Genomic DNA, 17,923 nt, shown 5'->3' with positions numbered 1-17,923 from the left:
TGATGTTTGTATTTTTTCGTGTTTTAATCTTCAAGCCGTTTCCTTTTCTAGAGCAAAAGGGGTGCGCGATGAAGCAAAACATTGAAGAAACCAAAAAAGAAAAGTTAAAACAAAGCTTTCATGTTACTCTTGCGCTCTGGTGAAGGAAACGACTCTAACGCAGGCTTCGATATTTTGAAAAGATCAAATAGACTGGAGTTTGGTTTGAGCATGCATGACTGTAGCAATAACTTCCAGTATAGCTTAGATAACACATGTATAGTCCGTGCTGGTTTGTGTATGGGCATAAAATTCAAGGAGTATTCAAGCTGCAAAAACTGCGTTTCCTGTGCGTTTTCAAGGAGTATTCAAATCAAGTTTACTTTGTCTCGCACAGAATTTCACCCAGCATGCAACAGCGCAGGCTTCACAAAATCGGTCCCCAATTTTGAAATCTGCACTCAATCCTTGAATTACTTTGACACAATCTTATATTATTTCCAGTCCGAAAACAAATTCAAGGACTTTTCCGCATTATTTTCAAGCAGTTTCAGTAAAAATTCTTCTTTTCAAGGGCTTTTCAAGCGCCCTTTAAAAATCTAAAATTAAATTCCATGGCTGTTCAAGGACTTCAAGGAGTAGCACGAACCCCAACATGGCTTGTTCGATTGAAGACTGTTACAGGGAAAAAAAAAAAAAAAAAAAGGGGCGCCAAAAGGATGGCAATAGAAAATACGACCCGCGAGGATATATTAGGAACCCAAGGCGCCCAAATGTGTGACCACTTTTAATTTGAGAAATTCACATTCTTTCGTGCAGATTTAATCCAATCAAAAGCCGTGGATAGCTTGCAGTTGACTTCTGATTGGATTAAATCTGCACGAAAGAATGTGAATAAATTAAAAGTGGTCACCATTTGGGCGCCTTGCTGTAAGTCTCTCCTTTCTCCGCATGACAAAACGATCACGAAAAGAACACGCTCCTCGCCCACGTTCACTTCTAGTTCTCTCATGCTGCTTTTCGCGCGTTCTCCCAACTCCGAGGGGTCTACTGCAAGGCCCAGGACTACGTGTCCAAAGATCGAGGATTTTAAATCAGGTAACAGTCGTTATTTTAGGCTGCATTTAGTCACTAACACCCCTTTCAATGTCGACAAGTCATTGACTTCACCTTTTTGGGGTCCAAATTTTTATTTGAACGTACATTGAACTTTCTCGCTGTGTATAATAACTTTAAACAATATAAATTTAACATTTATTCAGCCTCCATTAAGGATATTCTGTACAAAATTCAAATCTCCATTACAAACATCCTAGCTAACACAGTCGCCTCGAATGGGATTTTAAAAAAAAAACAGTCGCGGCAACAGCATTTCTCAGCAACCTATTCGTCAATTCTCAGAATGGGGCTGTCACATCGGCGTGACTTCATAACGATTCTTTATCTTACTGGGCATGCCTTTGCCAACTACAAAAGGTTCAGACATTTGAGGCTCTGTTAACTGGACAAAACATGAGCTTAACGACCAACTTACGATTAGTTCTCTATTCCTTGCGACGCATCAATATTACTATTAATTAAGCTTCATGACACTACAACCCCGACGCCCTATTTTAACTTTTTCGCTTTACTACTATAAAAATCACTAGAGTGGTAAAACCGCCGTTAGAAAATTTGAACCTCCGGCGGCACAATTCTATCACGTGATTGAAGACAATTGTCACGTGGACACTATCACTTATTCATCGGGAAATCCAACAAAAGGATTCGTGATTTTCAAGCAAAACAGCATGGAACCCTTTAAATTAAATAAAACCTGCTTTTCTTTAACGTTGAATACATATCATGAGTTTTCCGACCCAGTTGCCTCGACAGCGTCATTGTTCTTCATACAAGTTCTGGAAAAACGATGTTTACATGACCATGGAGCGACCGTTAAAAATCACATCATCACTGACAAGACGCTCGCGACCACAAACCACGTGACAAGATTTTTAGATCACGTGACAATTTTTTAATCACGTGAAAACAATTGTGCCGCCGTCAATATTCAGATTCGTAACGGTGGTTTTACTACTCTAGTGATTTTGATAGTTTCATCTCTGTGGAAGTTTTCCCGGGCTTTTCTCAAAACCACGGTTGCGTTTTTATAACATCCGCGTGTTCACCATATCGAGGTTGTACTGTAGTGTCCTGGCAATTTCGCCCAAGCACTTTACAAACCCTGGCCGCCACACCATTCATACAAAAACTCACGAGAACAAACCTTTTCGCTGTAAAAATCCGCCATATTGAAAATGGGGTTATTTAACGTAAAAACAGAGTGAAACAACCGCCCCCTATTGCTACCAGGCTACATCCCTGGAATTTTTAGCTGATATATTTAGTTCAAATTCAAAAACATTTTAGAGATATTTCGTAAATCCCTGTAATCCCCATACAAGCTCTCCCATTCGCACGCATTTTCAGTATAGCAAGCTTTACTGCGGAAAGGTCTGTAACCGAGCTAAAAAAATTAAACTACATCGATTTTACTCCCTTCCTTAAAACTTTTAAAAACCCGTGTATGCTCTCCGAGCCATAAGCTCTTGCCAAAGAGTAAGTGTATAGGATTATATTATACATGTTCTCTAAATTTACCTAGCGACTTCTCTTACGTACGATAACATTTAAATCTGGTAAAAACTTTGAAAACCAACACGATAACCTATATTTTAACAATTGATTGGTTTTCTTGCGTGAATTGAAAACCAAACGGTAAATATTTTAAATTAAAATTGAATAATAACTGTTATAGCGCCACTAGTATTCTTTTCGGTACATTTGCTAAGAGACCAACAGTCTGGTTTCCCGTCTCAAATGAAAATAAAGCAAAGCTGAAAGAACAAGTCAGCTTTACCGACTTTTGCTCCTAGGTAAGCGCGCATTTTTTTTTAGGTTGGGTCCAAACTATTTAGATTAATAGACACCGAAGAGCTCAGACGTTTTGGTATGTCAAGAAACGCACACGCGTAACGTCACGTGGCAACTCAGACACCGTGGTTAGATCACTGGGCCAATTTCCAAGTTGCCTTTTGCGTCTGTTTCAAATGAGGCTTGAAAAACCTTTCATATGGAAACGAGTTTAACGAGTATAAACATGAGGGTAAAACTCACTTTTATAAACAACGTTTTGCTTTACGCGTAATTTTGAAACCGTGAGAGGCAATACAGGCTAAAATTCAGTTCTAACGAGAAGTCAAATGACGCTTGAGGCGAGAGATAAACACGTTGCTTCCGTCCACGTGAAACTACATTTTTTTTTTTGTACTTATACTACAATAAGACAGTACGGTAGTAGTACCGTGCTGAACGATGTGCGGTTGCCTTATTTGGGGCTGTCACGCAACGTTTACTACCTCAACGAGGAGCACGGTCCGTGACGACCCAAATAACCGTTGCAAAAGGAGCGTATTTAATACTGGATAATGCAAAGGTTAATTCATTGAATTTCATTCTCAAAATGGTGGACAGCCCAAAGTCATGGCCTTGCACTTGTGGTTAGCGACTATCAGTTTGCCTTACTTTTTTCTCCCTAATACTCTTCCTTCTTGATTTACTAAGGAAAATGCAAGCTCGTACTGAAACCACATTGTTGGAGGAGAGAGTCAAAACCTAGCCGAGCGACCATGTGTGCTGTAAGCGAAATATCTAGGTGGCCGCTTTTTTGCCGGCTCCCCTTTAATACTAGCTTTGGTAAACGATCTGAAAGAAATTCAAAAGACTATGGGGATCACACTGCACACAGCGTTTTATATAATATCATTTTTTAAGGAATTTCTTTTTTTAACAAAAGGACCGTCCTTGACCGTCCTTGACATTGAAACGAGGAACTGGGATCAACAAACTGTCCACTATTTTGAGAATGAAATCTAACACATTACTGAATTCTTTTTAAGGTATGTTTCACCGCGCGATTGTTTCAGTTTGAGATACGCCACGTGCTTACGACAGAATAGTTATAAAATACCTCGCGTGCCGCGACAGCGCGCTAACTTGTTTTAAATTATTAATTCGTTGCACCACTGATCTGGCGGCTAAATATACGAACTCTTGAAGAGCCCTGAGTTGCACTGGCAATCACCTCCATCCACCTGGCAGTAGGGAGAAAACAAAAATATAAAAATATGTTAGGGAAGTGGTCATAACAAGTGTACTCGACAAGGACCCACCTTGTGTAGGGGTAGGGGGGCTATGCAAGACACCACCTGTCTGATTAGCCAAATGGACAAAATTTATTGGCTTCAAAATGTGAGTTAAGACTTTCATATTAGGTGTGCATGAAGCTTGCATTGCTGGAGAAATGGCACAGGATGTTTGATTCTTTTTCTTAGTTTCTACTCCTGAAAGAGTGGGGGCTATACAAACAAGACACCGTCTTTTAAGGTGTAGAAAGGGGGGTCCATGAAGAGACCATGTGTCTTTTTGCAGAGTGGTGGGTCCTGTCTGAGTACAAAAGTTTTGACCATTTCCCTTATTAACGAGGCTGGGAGATGCTTTCTAAACGAGCTGTGTCTCAAATGGCAAGCGCCGCAAAACCTTTTTTCCAGTTTGTATTCATAATACTCTACAGTGTTGTCCAGTTATGGTCCTTTTTCCCCTTTCTTAACCTATCTGGTGTTTCTCTACCTTGATAAAATAATATTTCTAGATTAAAGGCAATTTGAAGATAATGTTTCACATCTTTTCTTTTTTTTACCCAGCTTTTTTCTTTCAAACCGAAGTTCCTAAAGAAAGCCCTGTCCGATAGCCAGGGGCTAGTTGATTTTCCTGCAGGGCTAGTCGATTTTAGCCATCACTTGGCCAACAGGGAAGCAACATTATTGGACTCTTATTTGACAGATGAAGTCAGGCCATTAAAGAAAAGCCTTCAGGTAACACAGGGGGCCCCAACTTGCTCAGGGGCACCGTGGGTGTAAAGTCAAAACACTCTATACCTGAAGAAGGTGTACTCATTTTCGGCTCTGAAGAAGTACACGTGCGTCTTGTATTGGAGTTTGAACACAAGATCCTTGTCGATACCGTCAGCCTGTTAAGTTGAAAAAGGTCAGAATAAGTACTCTTGGTATCATAATAACATACTACTGCAATTGCTTTAAAATACTTAGTATCAATAAGAAAGACCGAAAAGAGGTTGATATTGGTGTTGCGTGTTCTTCGTTAAAAGGACATTGTCAAGAGATATCTTCTAAGTTTTGTGTCAACTATGTTTGAGCTCTGAGGGTACACCCACTGATCAACAAAATAACTTTTAAAGAAATAGAAGAAAAGCATAAATTCATTCTTCAATATGTCAATAAAAACCTCATCAATAGTTATTATGTGATTTTCTCAGTGACACTGCCCTTTTAAGACCCTAAAGTTTGTCACTCCTCGTGAATCCACAAACGTCTGTACGCAGGCTATCCCAAGCACGAAAAGTTAAATCTCTAATTAATGCAGTATATTATCAAGAACGAGGTGGCACATCAAGACACTCTGTAAGTGGATGATTTTCCGTATTCTCATATCGGTCTGCATGACAATGTTACGATATTTTTAGGGAGGAAACAGATTCTGATCACTCCAGTGGAAAATGGCAAATCACAAAACAGCTCATGGTAATTACCTCAACTGGTCTGGCGACTGAGTAACCGATCAGCGGTAAGCTGGCCAGCGGAAACTCGTCCTAAAACAAAAACAAATTAGGACAAAGGCTTAAACCTTGTTACGTTCTAAACATTTTGGGGCTTATGTTTGGAACAGATCTTGCGTCTGAAAATTACGTGCACTGTAAAACTCTCTAAACTTAACGACATAAAACGGAAGGCACGAGGGCTAAATTTTAAATTGGAGGTCGTGGGTTACTTTTTTCGGTGCTGACAGGAAATGGGGCGAGTTGCTTATCATCGGAAGCAATTTTGCGTCTGAGATTTGGGGGCTTATTTTCGGAGGAGGTATTTTGAAGGTGGGGGACTTATTCTCGGAATTTGACGGTACCCTCAGGACATAATGCGCTATACGAAGTTTAATTTACTGTGAATTTGCTTTAGAAGACCTTGTGTAAGGTATACCCTTGAGGCAGGTTTCTCGTAAGTAAATATTTTGTTGTTCTAGCGCCTGTTAATAATTGACTATAGAGAAGCCATACAAGGCTGTTACCTCGTGCGTCTTGTAGAAGAAGAGACAGAAGTTCGTGAACACAACCCACAACTTCTGCCATCGATTTCCCGTCTTGAATTTTCTTAACAGTTCTCCGCTCATTTGATTCTAAAAGAAAGCAGACATTTAGGCTAGTTAGCTCCACGCATATACCGTTATTTCTGTCCCAATACTGAACTCACTTATCTTCGTTCTTAAAAAGAGAAATATATATTTCGTGGTGCTGTTTGCCGTATGCAATCATCCAGTTATAAAAAATCCTGTCTGCAAGAGATACAATGGAGCCAGTAGCATGAGATTTAAAGGGTCGGGTGGCTCCTCTCGTAAGGTCTCGCATAAATGGCTCGCTACTTTTCAAGAGAACAATAGAACAAGCAACAGGAATATTGCCCCGAGTTCTAGAATTTTTAACAAGAGCAACTGCTACACTTGAGGACCAGTATAATTATAAACTTAAACTTATGGGGGCTGCTACACTACTACACCGAAAGTTAACCTTAATTCAATACTGCTTCCAATCTCGTCCCCAGAGCCTGTGTTCCCCTTGACCAGCGGTCGGGAAACTCAATGGCTCTGGACGAATCCAAACCGGAACCAGGAAATCCTGGTTCCGGTTTGATTGTGCGCGTGCGCCAGAGATTGCAAGACTCTTTTGCGCACGCTCCATGTTCCACTGAATAATTAAAAAGTCATTCGACCGTTAATTCATTCACAGGAGACTAGACATGTCTGCGGTTTTATGCAAATTCAGGTCGTGTCACGTAATTGTAATTAATGCTGTTTTGGGATCATTCTCTACTGTTAAACATCGTTATACATTAAACATGCTTATTTAAGTGAAAAAGAATTGCTCTGAGACTGTTGATGTCGTCTCCAAACAGAAATACATCCAAAAACTGCACATATTTCGATTGCGTGCACAATCTGTGATTTGCATAAAGCACAGACTTTCAACTCCCCAGGGGCCAGGACAACCATCCCGACGCACGTTCAAATTTTGGCGCGTTACAGATCGACCAATCAAAAGTGTTGTTATTGTTTCGGCGGCTTTTTAGAATAGCCCAGAGGTCCCGATCCCTGGCGCAGACCAGAAGGATCGCGGCCTCTGGGGACGAGATTGTACTGCTTCCCCAGATTGCCTTATTACACTTGAGGGCGTTATTACATTTGTGGTCAATTATTACATTTGTGGCTTCAACAGCCCCTTTTGAAACAACGCGTTAAGCAGGCAATACTTACTCGAACAGAAAGCGAGTGCTCTGCCATACTGATACTCGTGTTTCTATGCCAACAAACTCTCCGCGTGGACATGGTGTGGGTGTGAGCGTGTCTCTTGTCCAGGCTGGAGACTGGACTGGAACCGATTTCGTCATCTGACCCGTCGCCTTCTGTTCTCTCTACTATATCCACTGGGGTGGGCATGGGCAAGACTTTGCCGATTGGTCCCATCTGGGGGTAGGGCGAGTCCCCATTGAGTAAATTTTCTGAAAAGCAAACCAAACGGTGTTTCATATTGATTTCGTACAAAGCGTACTATTTCAGAGCATAGCGACTCGTCAGACTATCCCTCAACTTTGGTTATCATATATAGGTTGAAGTAACTAGGGTATTATTAGTCCCCGCTGGGGATTGGATGCTGGAAAGCAATAAACGGGAAAGCGAGTTACAAATGGTAAGCGTCGTCTCTTTCGGTCGGTTTGCTTATTTTGGGAAAACACTTAAAGGAGAAGTTCACTCCACAATGGCCATTTATTTTCTTTACGCCAATAAAAAGTTTATACAAAGATATGTTATTCACCAAAATTTTAGCCCCCAACGTGCGCTACAACCCTACGAAATCTTATCCAGAACTCGACAACTGGACGCCGCGATCTTGAAGCTGTTAATGTATGCGTGACGTCCAAAAGCTCAGCCTGAAGTTTGGCGGGAAAATTTAAATACTCGAAACTCCTTGTTCCTTCGTAGTGGCTTTTGTTTGACAAAATGTCCCTTGTGCAGCTCCATTTTGCTCAAACAGAGCGCCAAGAAATTCAAAAAAACAAGGAGTTTCGACTATTAAAATTTCCCCGTCAAACTTCAGGCTGAGCTCTTTGATGTCACGCATACATTACCAGCTCCAAGATGGCGGCGTACAGTTGTCAAGTTTTGGGAAAGATTTCGTAGGGTTATAGCGAACGTTGGAGGCTGAAATTTTGGTGAATAACATATCTCTGTGTTAACTTTTTATTGGTGTAAAGAAAATAAATCGCCATTCTGGAGTGAACTTCTCCTTTAAATTTGTTCAACGGTCATTTCAAACTGCCTGTTGCCGCGGCAAATGGTAAACTCTCCAGTTGCCCAAACAATAGGCTATTTCCGATATATTAAAATTCTAACTTGGCTCCGAGGCTTGGGGGAATAAAACAAAAGAATTGATTTATTCATCAATCAACCTCGACGTGATATCTTTTGTTTTATTCCTCCAAGCCTCGGAGCCAAGTTAGAACATTAATATATCGGAAATGGCCTATTCTCCTCTACTTATTTTCACTTTAAGGCTGGAGAGAGATGCTCGTTGTATGAAACGTTTAACGTTCTGAGCCTAAAAGCGCTTAGTCTTGATAAGTGATCTGTACGTCGTTAATTCGACCAGGCGGTTTACTGGTTGTACATAATCTGTTTCTCAGCCATGAAGTAAAATCGTCTATTTATTACCCCCTTCACTTTAGCTACTTTCTTCTATAAAATGGCCATTTGTATGTCAACTGCTCATCATAAAGATTTCATAGTAAAATGGCGAGTCAGGTACCTTCCTCAAGAACATTATAGCATTCTTCACAGAGGAATCTTGTTGACCTCATGTTGGATGTTCGATATGCCAATTTGGACCTCTTCTGTGAGCAAGCCCCACAAAAGACCTGCAAATAAAAAAAAAAAACACAGAATTGAATACCAACACCCCTGATTGACATTTAAAGCATCTCATTCTTATTTTGAACGCACGTTGTGATACAACCATATACGTAGTAACGGTCAAAATCGAAGTCTACGAGCAGTCCCTCATACTTAGGTTCAGTCCAGAAACGCGCGTGATAACTCACTTTCGCGCGTCGCGTTTCCTCGCACGATGTGATTTTCACGCGTGTTCGCGTGTTTGTCCATGCGAGTGACCCTCGGAAAAACGAGGAACTTCACGAAGTCTTTCAAATTCGCGATCATAGAATTAACTCCGTTGCAGTTACTTAGCAACATGACGTAAGCCTGCCGCCGACAAGCCGACGTGATGAGCAGAGTACCCGGGAGCGAGTGTTACACGAAAATTTGCCGAAACCGGCACTTGGTCATCTGACTAGTAGCCCACCAAAAAGATAGTTTTCATTGTTCTGTTTTCATAACTTACCCGATCTTTAGCCTGTTTTACAGCTCTTTTCAGATCCTGTTTAAAACGAAAAAGCAACACAATTAACATTGAAAGAACTGATAGTCTCGTAAAGGGCAAGGTGGTGACAACACGTATGAAAAGAACGCCCAGATCGCAATTAGTAAAACAGCAAGTTTCAGAGAAAGTGGTTTATTTTATAATCGTTATGTTCAGAGCTGATATATATTACCCAGCTGACTATATCCAAGCACCATCTACACAAGCTTTCTTCGTTGTATTTCAAAAATGCTTCTCCTTCCACAAATTCAAATTAGTGCCGACATGTTACAGCTACTTGCTACTTCTCATTCCTGGAAATACATTTCCACCTCAGTAAATGGGGAATATGGCAATTAGAGTCTAAGGCAAAACGACAAAACCAGGGATTATAACCCAAACTAGCTCTTCATGTTTTATGTACTAAATTGAAGTCTCCGATTTGCTGTCTCAAAACTAAAAGGTGAAGGTCTCTTTGGTTTACTTTTGTTTTCACTTACATCACACTACAACTCGTCTTTTTTTATTCTATAAAATAGAAATGTTAAATGTAAATGTTAAATGCGCCGATGATTGAAAGTTTTTCCCAGACGTTTCGGGGCTACTGCCCCTTCTTCAGTGGAAAATGTAACGGTGCATTTAACATTTACATTTTAACATTTCTATGAACTAACTATATGCGCTACACAGCTACACGAAATTTCACCTTGGAGATTTCTAGTTTAATATGTTTTTTTTATTCTAACCTCCATCCATTTATATTTTTCCTCCTCTGAGCTTGCAGCTAAAAGATGTTCTCTGCCCTCCGAGATAATAGCGAAAGAATACAGGCCATGCATCTCTGGGCCACTGCTTTCAAGCTGGGAAGAAAGTGCATAGTGTAAGAATAAATGACGCTCATTGGTCGAGAACAATCGTCGATGAGAGTATAGACCATGAATGACGTAACCTGAAACCCAACGAAAGGTAACTGCAAGAAATCTTGAAAAAAATGTCGCAACTTTTTCAGACCTTGCAGTAAAACTACTGGCCTGTGGCTCGTGGTAATTCTTGAACTTTGAACATTTTATAACGTCAATTCTATGGTCTATGGTCTCAAAGAGCGAAAACCATATCAAAATGTGATCGATTTGTTAATTGCCTCCACTCCGCTACTACCTCTCCCTTCCCTTAGCACTTAGTGAAAAGAAAGTTGAAGTACATACCCTCACTGTATCCAGAGGTATCTGGCCACGCACTCTGAATTGATTCGTTAGAGTCACGCCTTTACACGTGTAAAGAAGAATATCTGAAAACTGAAACAAGAAACAGAAATCGAGGTTTGAAAAGGTAACAAAAAACAATACACTTGACAAACCAAAAGTAATAACAACAACGACAGCAAAAATCGTGGCATGTATCTGCCTGTGTCAAAGGGCGCAATGCAAGGGGAATTATAATCTTTGCAAAAAGACCAAACTCCAAGAAAGAAACGAACTAACAGACGCTTTTTCAATCGGTTGAATTCTAAGCTCCGTACCAAAGAGCAGTATAGAGCACTGAAGAAAGAAAGAAAGTTAACCTAAACAAGTTGACAAACATGAAATCACGCTGTGACTGTTTCAATATTTTTTCAGTTTTAATCTTTCGTACTTCTCAGTTTTCTTGCATGTAGTACTTCTTCTGAATGCCCCCCACCCTCCCTCCCCCCCCCCCCCCCCGTTTCCAATTATTACTTTAAGGCTTTACTCGAATAAACGCCCGCTTTGACAAAATCGTCTACCAGCGTTTAAACAACATACCAAGGAATAAAGAATAACTACGCAAGAAAAGTGCAAAACAAAATACAGTGTTCTTGTCTTACCAGGAAAAACATTCTTGGTTGTGGTCCTTTCCTATCGATCTTCTGAAGACATCCTTCCCTGATGAATTCCTAAAATGTGACAAAATCCGAGTAAAATTCAAGACCCTCATGTTCGCGTTAAGGCATACAATCGAATCTCGGAATACATAAATATGTTTTTACGTTTGCATTTAAGCTGACGAAACCCAGTACACTTTTACAAATACATAATCAGGTGGATACATCTCGGTTAATAATGCCAGTAAACTGTTACCTACCCTTCCAGCTTGAACAAGGTTTTCGACTCCAAGTAGATCTCTTTCAAGCTCAATAATCTTTTGAAAATTCTCCTGTAAAGCAATTCCACATTAAGACTTGTTAGCTGAACATATACCATACCACTCTGACTAGGCTAAAAACGCCCAGACAGAGATTATAACGTCTCCAAGTTAATAAAATTTACAAAAGTAAACTGTGTAATATTATTTTTCGTGTTCGAAGATAGGATACATAACGCATTTTTGCCCATATAAAAAAAGTTCAAACCTCAACTCCAACTAGATTTTACAAATTCAACAAATTCAAAGTAACTATATCAGTCACATTATTTGTCTCTGAGAATTAACCAACCCACACTTTCAGCACAACAGTTGCTAGGCAACGCACGGTAATTGTTACATAGTCATCCCGACATGACGCAATATTGATCCTGAGGAGGGTGGGGGAGGGAGGGTTACAAAGGTAGGAAGAGATTGTTTAATTAAAAGAAACTTATTGTAAGTCATTGATAACGGTCTCGTCCACGAAGAAGAACGAAATAATCTTACTAATTTCCGTATGCTGTCCTCTACACCTTTCACTGCCTCATTCACCTCATCCAAAGCACCTAACAAAATAAAGAATAGATGCACATGTAATCAGTGTCAAGCTCGAGTCTGTGGATAATGCCCTCACGCTAGTGTTCGACGAACTATTCAAATGAAAGCTAACGAGCAGTACTTTCATGCAGCCCTGTTTAAGTCTGTAGTTGAAAACCTAATGGGTGGTACATGTAGTTTAAATTCATGAAAGCTGACGATCGAACATAACAATTTTGTCAGATTGCACTTCAAGTTTGTTTGTCTAAGGGAGTAAACGATACTATTATCATATTGCATGATAAATTTTGCATTAACTGAAAAACTCGGAAAAAAAAGTTCCGAGTTCCAGATGAGATTTGAACCCACGACCCTCTGTGTTCTAGGACGGATGCTCTACCACTGAGCTACTGGGACTCTGTGGCGAGCAAGGGTGAAATGTGGGTCTTGACTAGAACCGCATCACGCAGTTTTTCAGTTAATGCAAAATTTATCATGCTATATTTCTACATAAAGACTCACTTGGGCGGCGGTATTATTATATTAAAAGCTTTACCTTTTATGTTGTCGCCTACAGTTGATGACGTAATATTGTTGTTGTTGTTGTTGTTTTTTTGGTTTGTTTGGTTTGTTTATTTGTTTTTCTCTGTTAATTAAGGTGAAACAGCGCCAATAAGCTTAGGAACACAACCTACGTTGTTACATACTTATAGACTGGGAAACTCAATTTGTACACTGCAGAATATGGTTTCTTAAAGGTCGGCATGGTCTGGGCGACAAGTCACAGTGACAGATATCTGTAACAGGTCGCTCAGTGTGTACTGCTTCAAAGCAAGTGGCTGCAACAAGGCGCTTGACATATAGTGAATTTAATTTGGAATAGTGGGAATGTGAACTAGTTGTCCAATTCAATATGGCAAAAATACACGACATTCTAGTCAATTTATTTATATTTTGTCGCACCGACATGTCGCAGAAGTGTGTATATGCTGCGACAATGCTGCTTTCGCTGCGACTCATCACAGTGACAAAGATTGTCGCAGAAATGCACCATGTCACACGAGGCAACATGTTGCAGCAACTTGTCGCTGCGACATGTTTCAGTGACTTGTCGTCTAGTGTGTCCCGACCTTAAAACTGTATAGCAAGTGTAACAGCAAAACAAATGACACCAGAGCACTAAGTAACATTAGAACCAAGACTGCACATACTGGACACAACATGAAGTCTAAACAAATAGAGTTAGCTTACTTCGAGTGTCTTGGTAGTCGATGTGTTCCCTGGGATAAAACTTTAGAAGTCCTGAAACAAATAACTGAATTGTTACAAAAATTATGTGTCTATGCGGTAGATTTAAGGTTTACACATTTTTCAAACTTTAGCTGGTGAGTAAACATATCACACGCACAAAAGGAAAGAAATGTCAAGTTATTCTCAGTAACCCCAAACCAGTTTGCAGTCTAGCTGGTGAGTAAGCATATCACATGCACAAAAGAAAGAAATGTCAAGTTATTCTCACTAACCCCAAACCAGTTTGCAGTCCCAAGAATAGATGCAACACCATTTCAGAGAGACAAATTCAACTGAAATATCTGAAATATTACAATATCTTAAATCCCTTCTCTATTCATGCCCATACCACTTGTAAAGTTGGAAAGATCACACTTTCTTTAAAGATGCAGACCTATCTCTGGTAAGAAAGAATACCGTAGAATTCCGGTTATAAGCCCCCCCCGCTTATAAGCCCTCCCGGTTATAGGCCCATCTACCTGGAAACAAAAAAATACATCCGATTATAAGCCCCCCTCTGCCGGATGACAGTACTGAACAAGGCTAAATGTTGCTTTTTTATACGTTTTCAACTTAGAAACGTATTTCGATCAACACTCCCGTGGCTCTTTTCGAGACGTTTTTTTCATTCCGCTTATAAGCCCTCCCGGATATAAGCCCCTCTGCTTATAAGCCCACCCAAAACCCCTTACGAAGTTGTATAAGCCCAGGGCTTATAACCGGAATTCTACGGTACACTGCTTATTGTATATTGAAGCCTAGCACTGAACATTACCATCTACTCACTTTCTAGCAGGTATTTGTAATGAACTATTCTCTGTGAGGGCTTTAAGATGAAGGCATTGAACGGCAGATAACAGACTTTTTGAGTCTAAAAATAAAATAGAAAAATAGTAGTCATGATGACATAAAACTTTTAAACAAATAAAGCAAGGAAAATGCATACATTATAAAACTACCATGAAATAAATTGAAGCATGTACAGTGTAGTACTGTACCTCAAATTCTTTGTAAGCGACCTCAAAATCCTTGTAGGTCGTTGTCGCATCTTCCAATTCAAGCATTACTTGATCATGTCTCTTGAGGTGATGCAGGTACCGCTAATTAAAAAACCACAAAACAAAGCGATCATTGAGGTAATAGGAAATAACCAAACAAACAAACAAAATCCAAAAAACACACGCACGCATGAACGCACGCATGCACGAGAAAACGACCGACCGACCGAACGAACGAACGAACAAAATCCAAAAAACACACGCACGCAGGAACGCACGCATGCACGAGAAAACGACCGACCGACCGACCGACCGACCGACCGACCGACCGACCGAACGAACGAACGAACGAACGAACGAACGAACGAACGTAGTCCTCCTTGGTCACAATAAAAACCTGATTTCACAATAGTCGCTATCAGTGCAGGATACTTTTCTCCGTCGCAAGACAAGTTTTATGAAAGACGTTTAATACATTGTGGAGCTGGGCGATGATGCTCCAAATTGCAAAAAAAGGTAAGAATCAAGCCCCATTTTTCTTCAAGATCGTGTCACAGGTTGCACAAAGCCTCGCATTGTGTAACAATACCTTTATCTGCTTCATGTTACGTAGCATAAGGTCTCCCATTCTTGGACTCTCCTCAGTCCTGGGTGCTCCACTTGCATCCCTACAATATCAGAAGAAGAAAAGAAGAACATAAACAACTTGTGCGATTTTTCAATATTGGGCGAACAAATCAATAACCAAGTACATTACAATACACTGTCATTTGACCAGGAAGTATACATTTTTCTTTTTTTGTTCTCAATTGTTTCTCAATTAAATGTTGTAAAGCCAAAACCAAAGTAATCACTGGCCAATCACAATGGACACAGACAATCCAGTGAACGAATCAAAACCCCGAAAAAAAATAAATGTATCCGGTACAAAGCGCGGGAAAACGCGTGTGAGCGAGTGGTTTTGGTTTTGGTTTTGGTGTTTCTTTGATTGGTTGAGAGAGTGGCGCGATTTTTTTAACCAATCACTAAGCGTAATAAAGCAAAACCAAAGCAAGCGAAAATTGCAACTTTAGCAAAGCAAGCACTCAAATGGAAACCGCACTAAGGCTAAGCTTTTAACACTAAAGTGATAACAGTGTTACAATCTGTAATATCTTACCATAGATTCATTCTCTGCTCTAACTCAGCCAGGAATGAGCAGTGGAAGTCATAAATAGGATCAAAAGTGGAAAACAGAAGCTTTCTTGTTGGCTCGGGAAGAACGCCATCTTCACTAACAACGTCTCGGAAAGCCTGGTGCAACAAAAAAACAGCAAATCAATTGATTAGATACGTCAATGACTCACTCAACAGAAGTAACAGCACACCCCTTACAAGTAGCTTAGGTCATGCAACTATAAATTTATTAAGAGAAGGGTTTGAACTCGTACAAATCCTTTCGATCTCTTTAACATCCACACCGCCGTAACATGTCTCTGTTAAACCTGCGCGGTCTCAAAATTGACAGCCTTAGTAAATTTTGCGCTCTAGATTTTTGCTTTTTCAAGAGGTTGCTCTTAATTTTAGAGGAAAGCTAGGAAGGTTTTGCGACCCCAAGCAGCAGAGCAGGCTTGTTGCTGGGGGTTTAAAAACATGCATGTTCTTTTACGTGTATATGAAGCTAATAAATGGAAACCGGATTCATCTCTAGTTCAAGTGTAAGGCCTACTACGAATTATGTACTTTTAAAAGGAAAAAAAAAACAAAATAACTATTTCTAACTGGCTACTTACAATAGTTATGACTTCCAGATCTTTGACGAACCTTTTGGTGAAAAAATTGGTACAAAAGGAATTAGTTTGATGTCGCTTCACAAACAAATGATTGGCAATGTAGCACAGGTGTCAAAAAGTTACAGTAATACATACGTTCTTTCCGTGTTTAAGAGCTCTCTAGCAACATTGTAGGCAGCACCGTATAACTCCTGAAAAAAAGGTTCCAGTTGTAATTCCAAATGAACATAAATACAACAATACAACGAACTCATCAGTTCACTACTCTGCACCTGAATGTTTCCATTCATGAGACGTAAATCACAATTTATAAAGATACGACTTTTCTAGGGGGAGAGCTCTTCGTAAATTGTTTCAATGCACTACTTCGCCATTTGATTGGTTAAAAAAACTCCCACCCCTTTCTCATCCAATCAGAACTAAAACCAAAACCAACCGTGATTTATTCGCACTCGTTTCCCCGCGCTTTCTGCGGGCTACATGTGTTTTTGCTCCAAGTTTCGATTGGTCACTGGATTGACTGTGTCCTTTGTGATTGGCCAGGGTGATAACTTTGGTTTTGGTTTTACGACACTCAATTGAAAACCTCCCTATAGGAAAATGATTATACACGCAGCATTGATTTGCAGTGGTTTAGCGATTTTAACAGTTAAGTCCACTATTAACAATACAGCCATATCAGCACAACAAAAGTCCTACTCTTGTATTGAACCCAATATAAGCCACTAGAATACATTGAAGGTTTCGAGGACAAGATTTCAGGAAAGTGGTAGAATTATTGCTAGTACCATAACGTGCCATGGCACTATTAATTTGTATCATATCAAAATTATAAGATCATCTCATTTTCCACTAACCTATTTGTAGTTATATACGGCGATAATTCACATAACTTCAGTTACGTGCCGGGTTAGAGGTCGCATTAAATTAGTTGAAATCAGAAACAGCAGCCTGCCTTTAAAATGAGCCTTACCTTAGAGATATAGGCACCCTTTTGGAACGGGGGAGGGGTGGTTGGTGACACAGGCGGTGAAGCCTCCAGATCGCTGCGGAAGGGAGAAGATAGGTCCTCAAACACAGTGTCTCTTGCTTCTCCTGAATCTGACGTCGTGCCACTGTCTGTGCTATGGCGAGAACCTCTGCTGCCTGAAGAAGATTAATGGCGGATAATATGATACATGTATTAGTTTTGAACAAGGGAGGTTTCATTTCTTGTAACGTTTTGGACAGGAGGTAAAGAGGCAATAAAATGCAGGCCCGTAAACAAGCAGGTAGTTTGTCATGAGACGATTGAGATCCTGCAAACAACCAGGAAAGGTCATATGTACACTTCTTAATAAGTTTTCTATTTTTTCTATTTTGAATTTTTTATATCGTGGCGCACCTGTAAACTAGCTTTATTGCTAAACGTGCTGACCACGTTAATAAAGAATGGATTGGATTGGAATGTATATGTCCCACCAGTTGGGACACTCCTGAATAACAAGAATGTTCAGGAGTGACTGTTCATATGCATCGCTTCTTCATTGACAAGGACACTAAATTTTCTTTCCTTGTTGAAATTGAAGGCGATTACCCTGCCTTTCTGTGTACCTCGAACGAACATGCTTTTGCTGACGTTTCCCTGG

The 17,923-nt window shown here is 40.1% G+C and overlaps 1 protein-coding gene across 1 annotated transcript in view; it reads right to left on the bottom strand.

Moving 5' to 3' along the window:
• Positions 1-1,150: 1,150 nt before the first annotated feature.
• Positions 1,151-17,923, bottom strand: part of LOC144663855 (FERM, ARHGEF and pleckstrin domain-containing protein 2-like) — a 38,749-nt gene continuing 21,976 nt past the window's right edge. Inside the window, 20 exon segments of the mRNA XM_078524927.1 lie at positions 1,151-4,112; positions 4,956-5,047; positions 5,627-5,686; positions 6,160-6,267; positions 7,399-7,643; positions 8,948-9,056; positions 9,539-9,574; positions 10,303-10,416; positions 10,762-10,851; positions 11,400-11,468; positions 11,657-11,728; positions 12,206-12,264; positions 13,487-13,537; positions 14,312-14,396; positions 14,524-14,625; positions 15,113-15,191; positions 15,683-15,816; positions 16,296-16,326; positions 16,431-16,486; positions 17,269-17,441. Of these exon segments, the coding sequence (XP_078381053.1) occupies positions 4,028-4,112; positions 4,956-5,047; positions 5,627-5,686; positions 6,160-6,267; positions 7,399-7,643; positions 8,948-9,056; positions 9,539-9,574; positions 10,303-10,416; positions 10,762-10,851; positions 11,400-11,468; positions 11,657-11,728; positions 12,206-12,264; positions 13,487-13,537; positions 14,312-14,396; positions 14,524-14,625; positions 15,113-15,191; positions 15,683-15,816; positions 16,296-16,326; positions 16,431-16,486; positions 17,269-17,441 (1,850 nt within the window). The 3' untranslated portion in view covers positions 1,151-4,027.

This window comes from Oculina patagonica, chromosome 8, assembly GCF_052425735.1.
Source record: "Oculina patagonica isolate OP01 chromosome 8, crgOcupat, whole genome shotgun sequence".
Classification (NCBI taxonomy): domain Eukaryota; kingdom Metazoa; phylum Cnidaria; class Anthozoa; order Scleractinia; family Oculinidae; genus Oculina; species Oculina patagonica.
The sequence above is the reverse complement of the archived record's forward strand: the minus strand, read 5'-3'. Positions and strand labels throughout refer to the sequence as shown.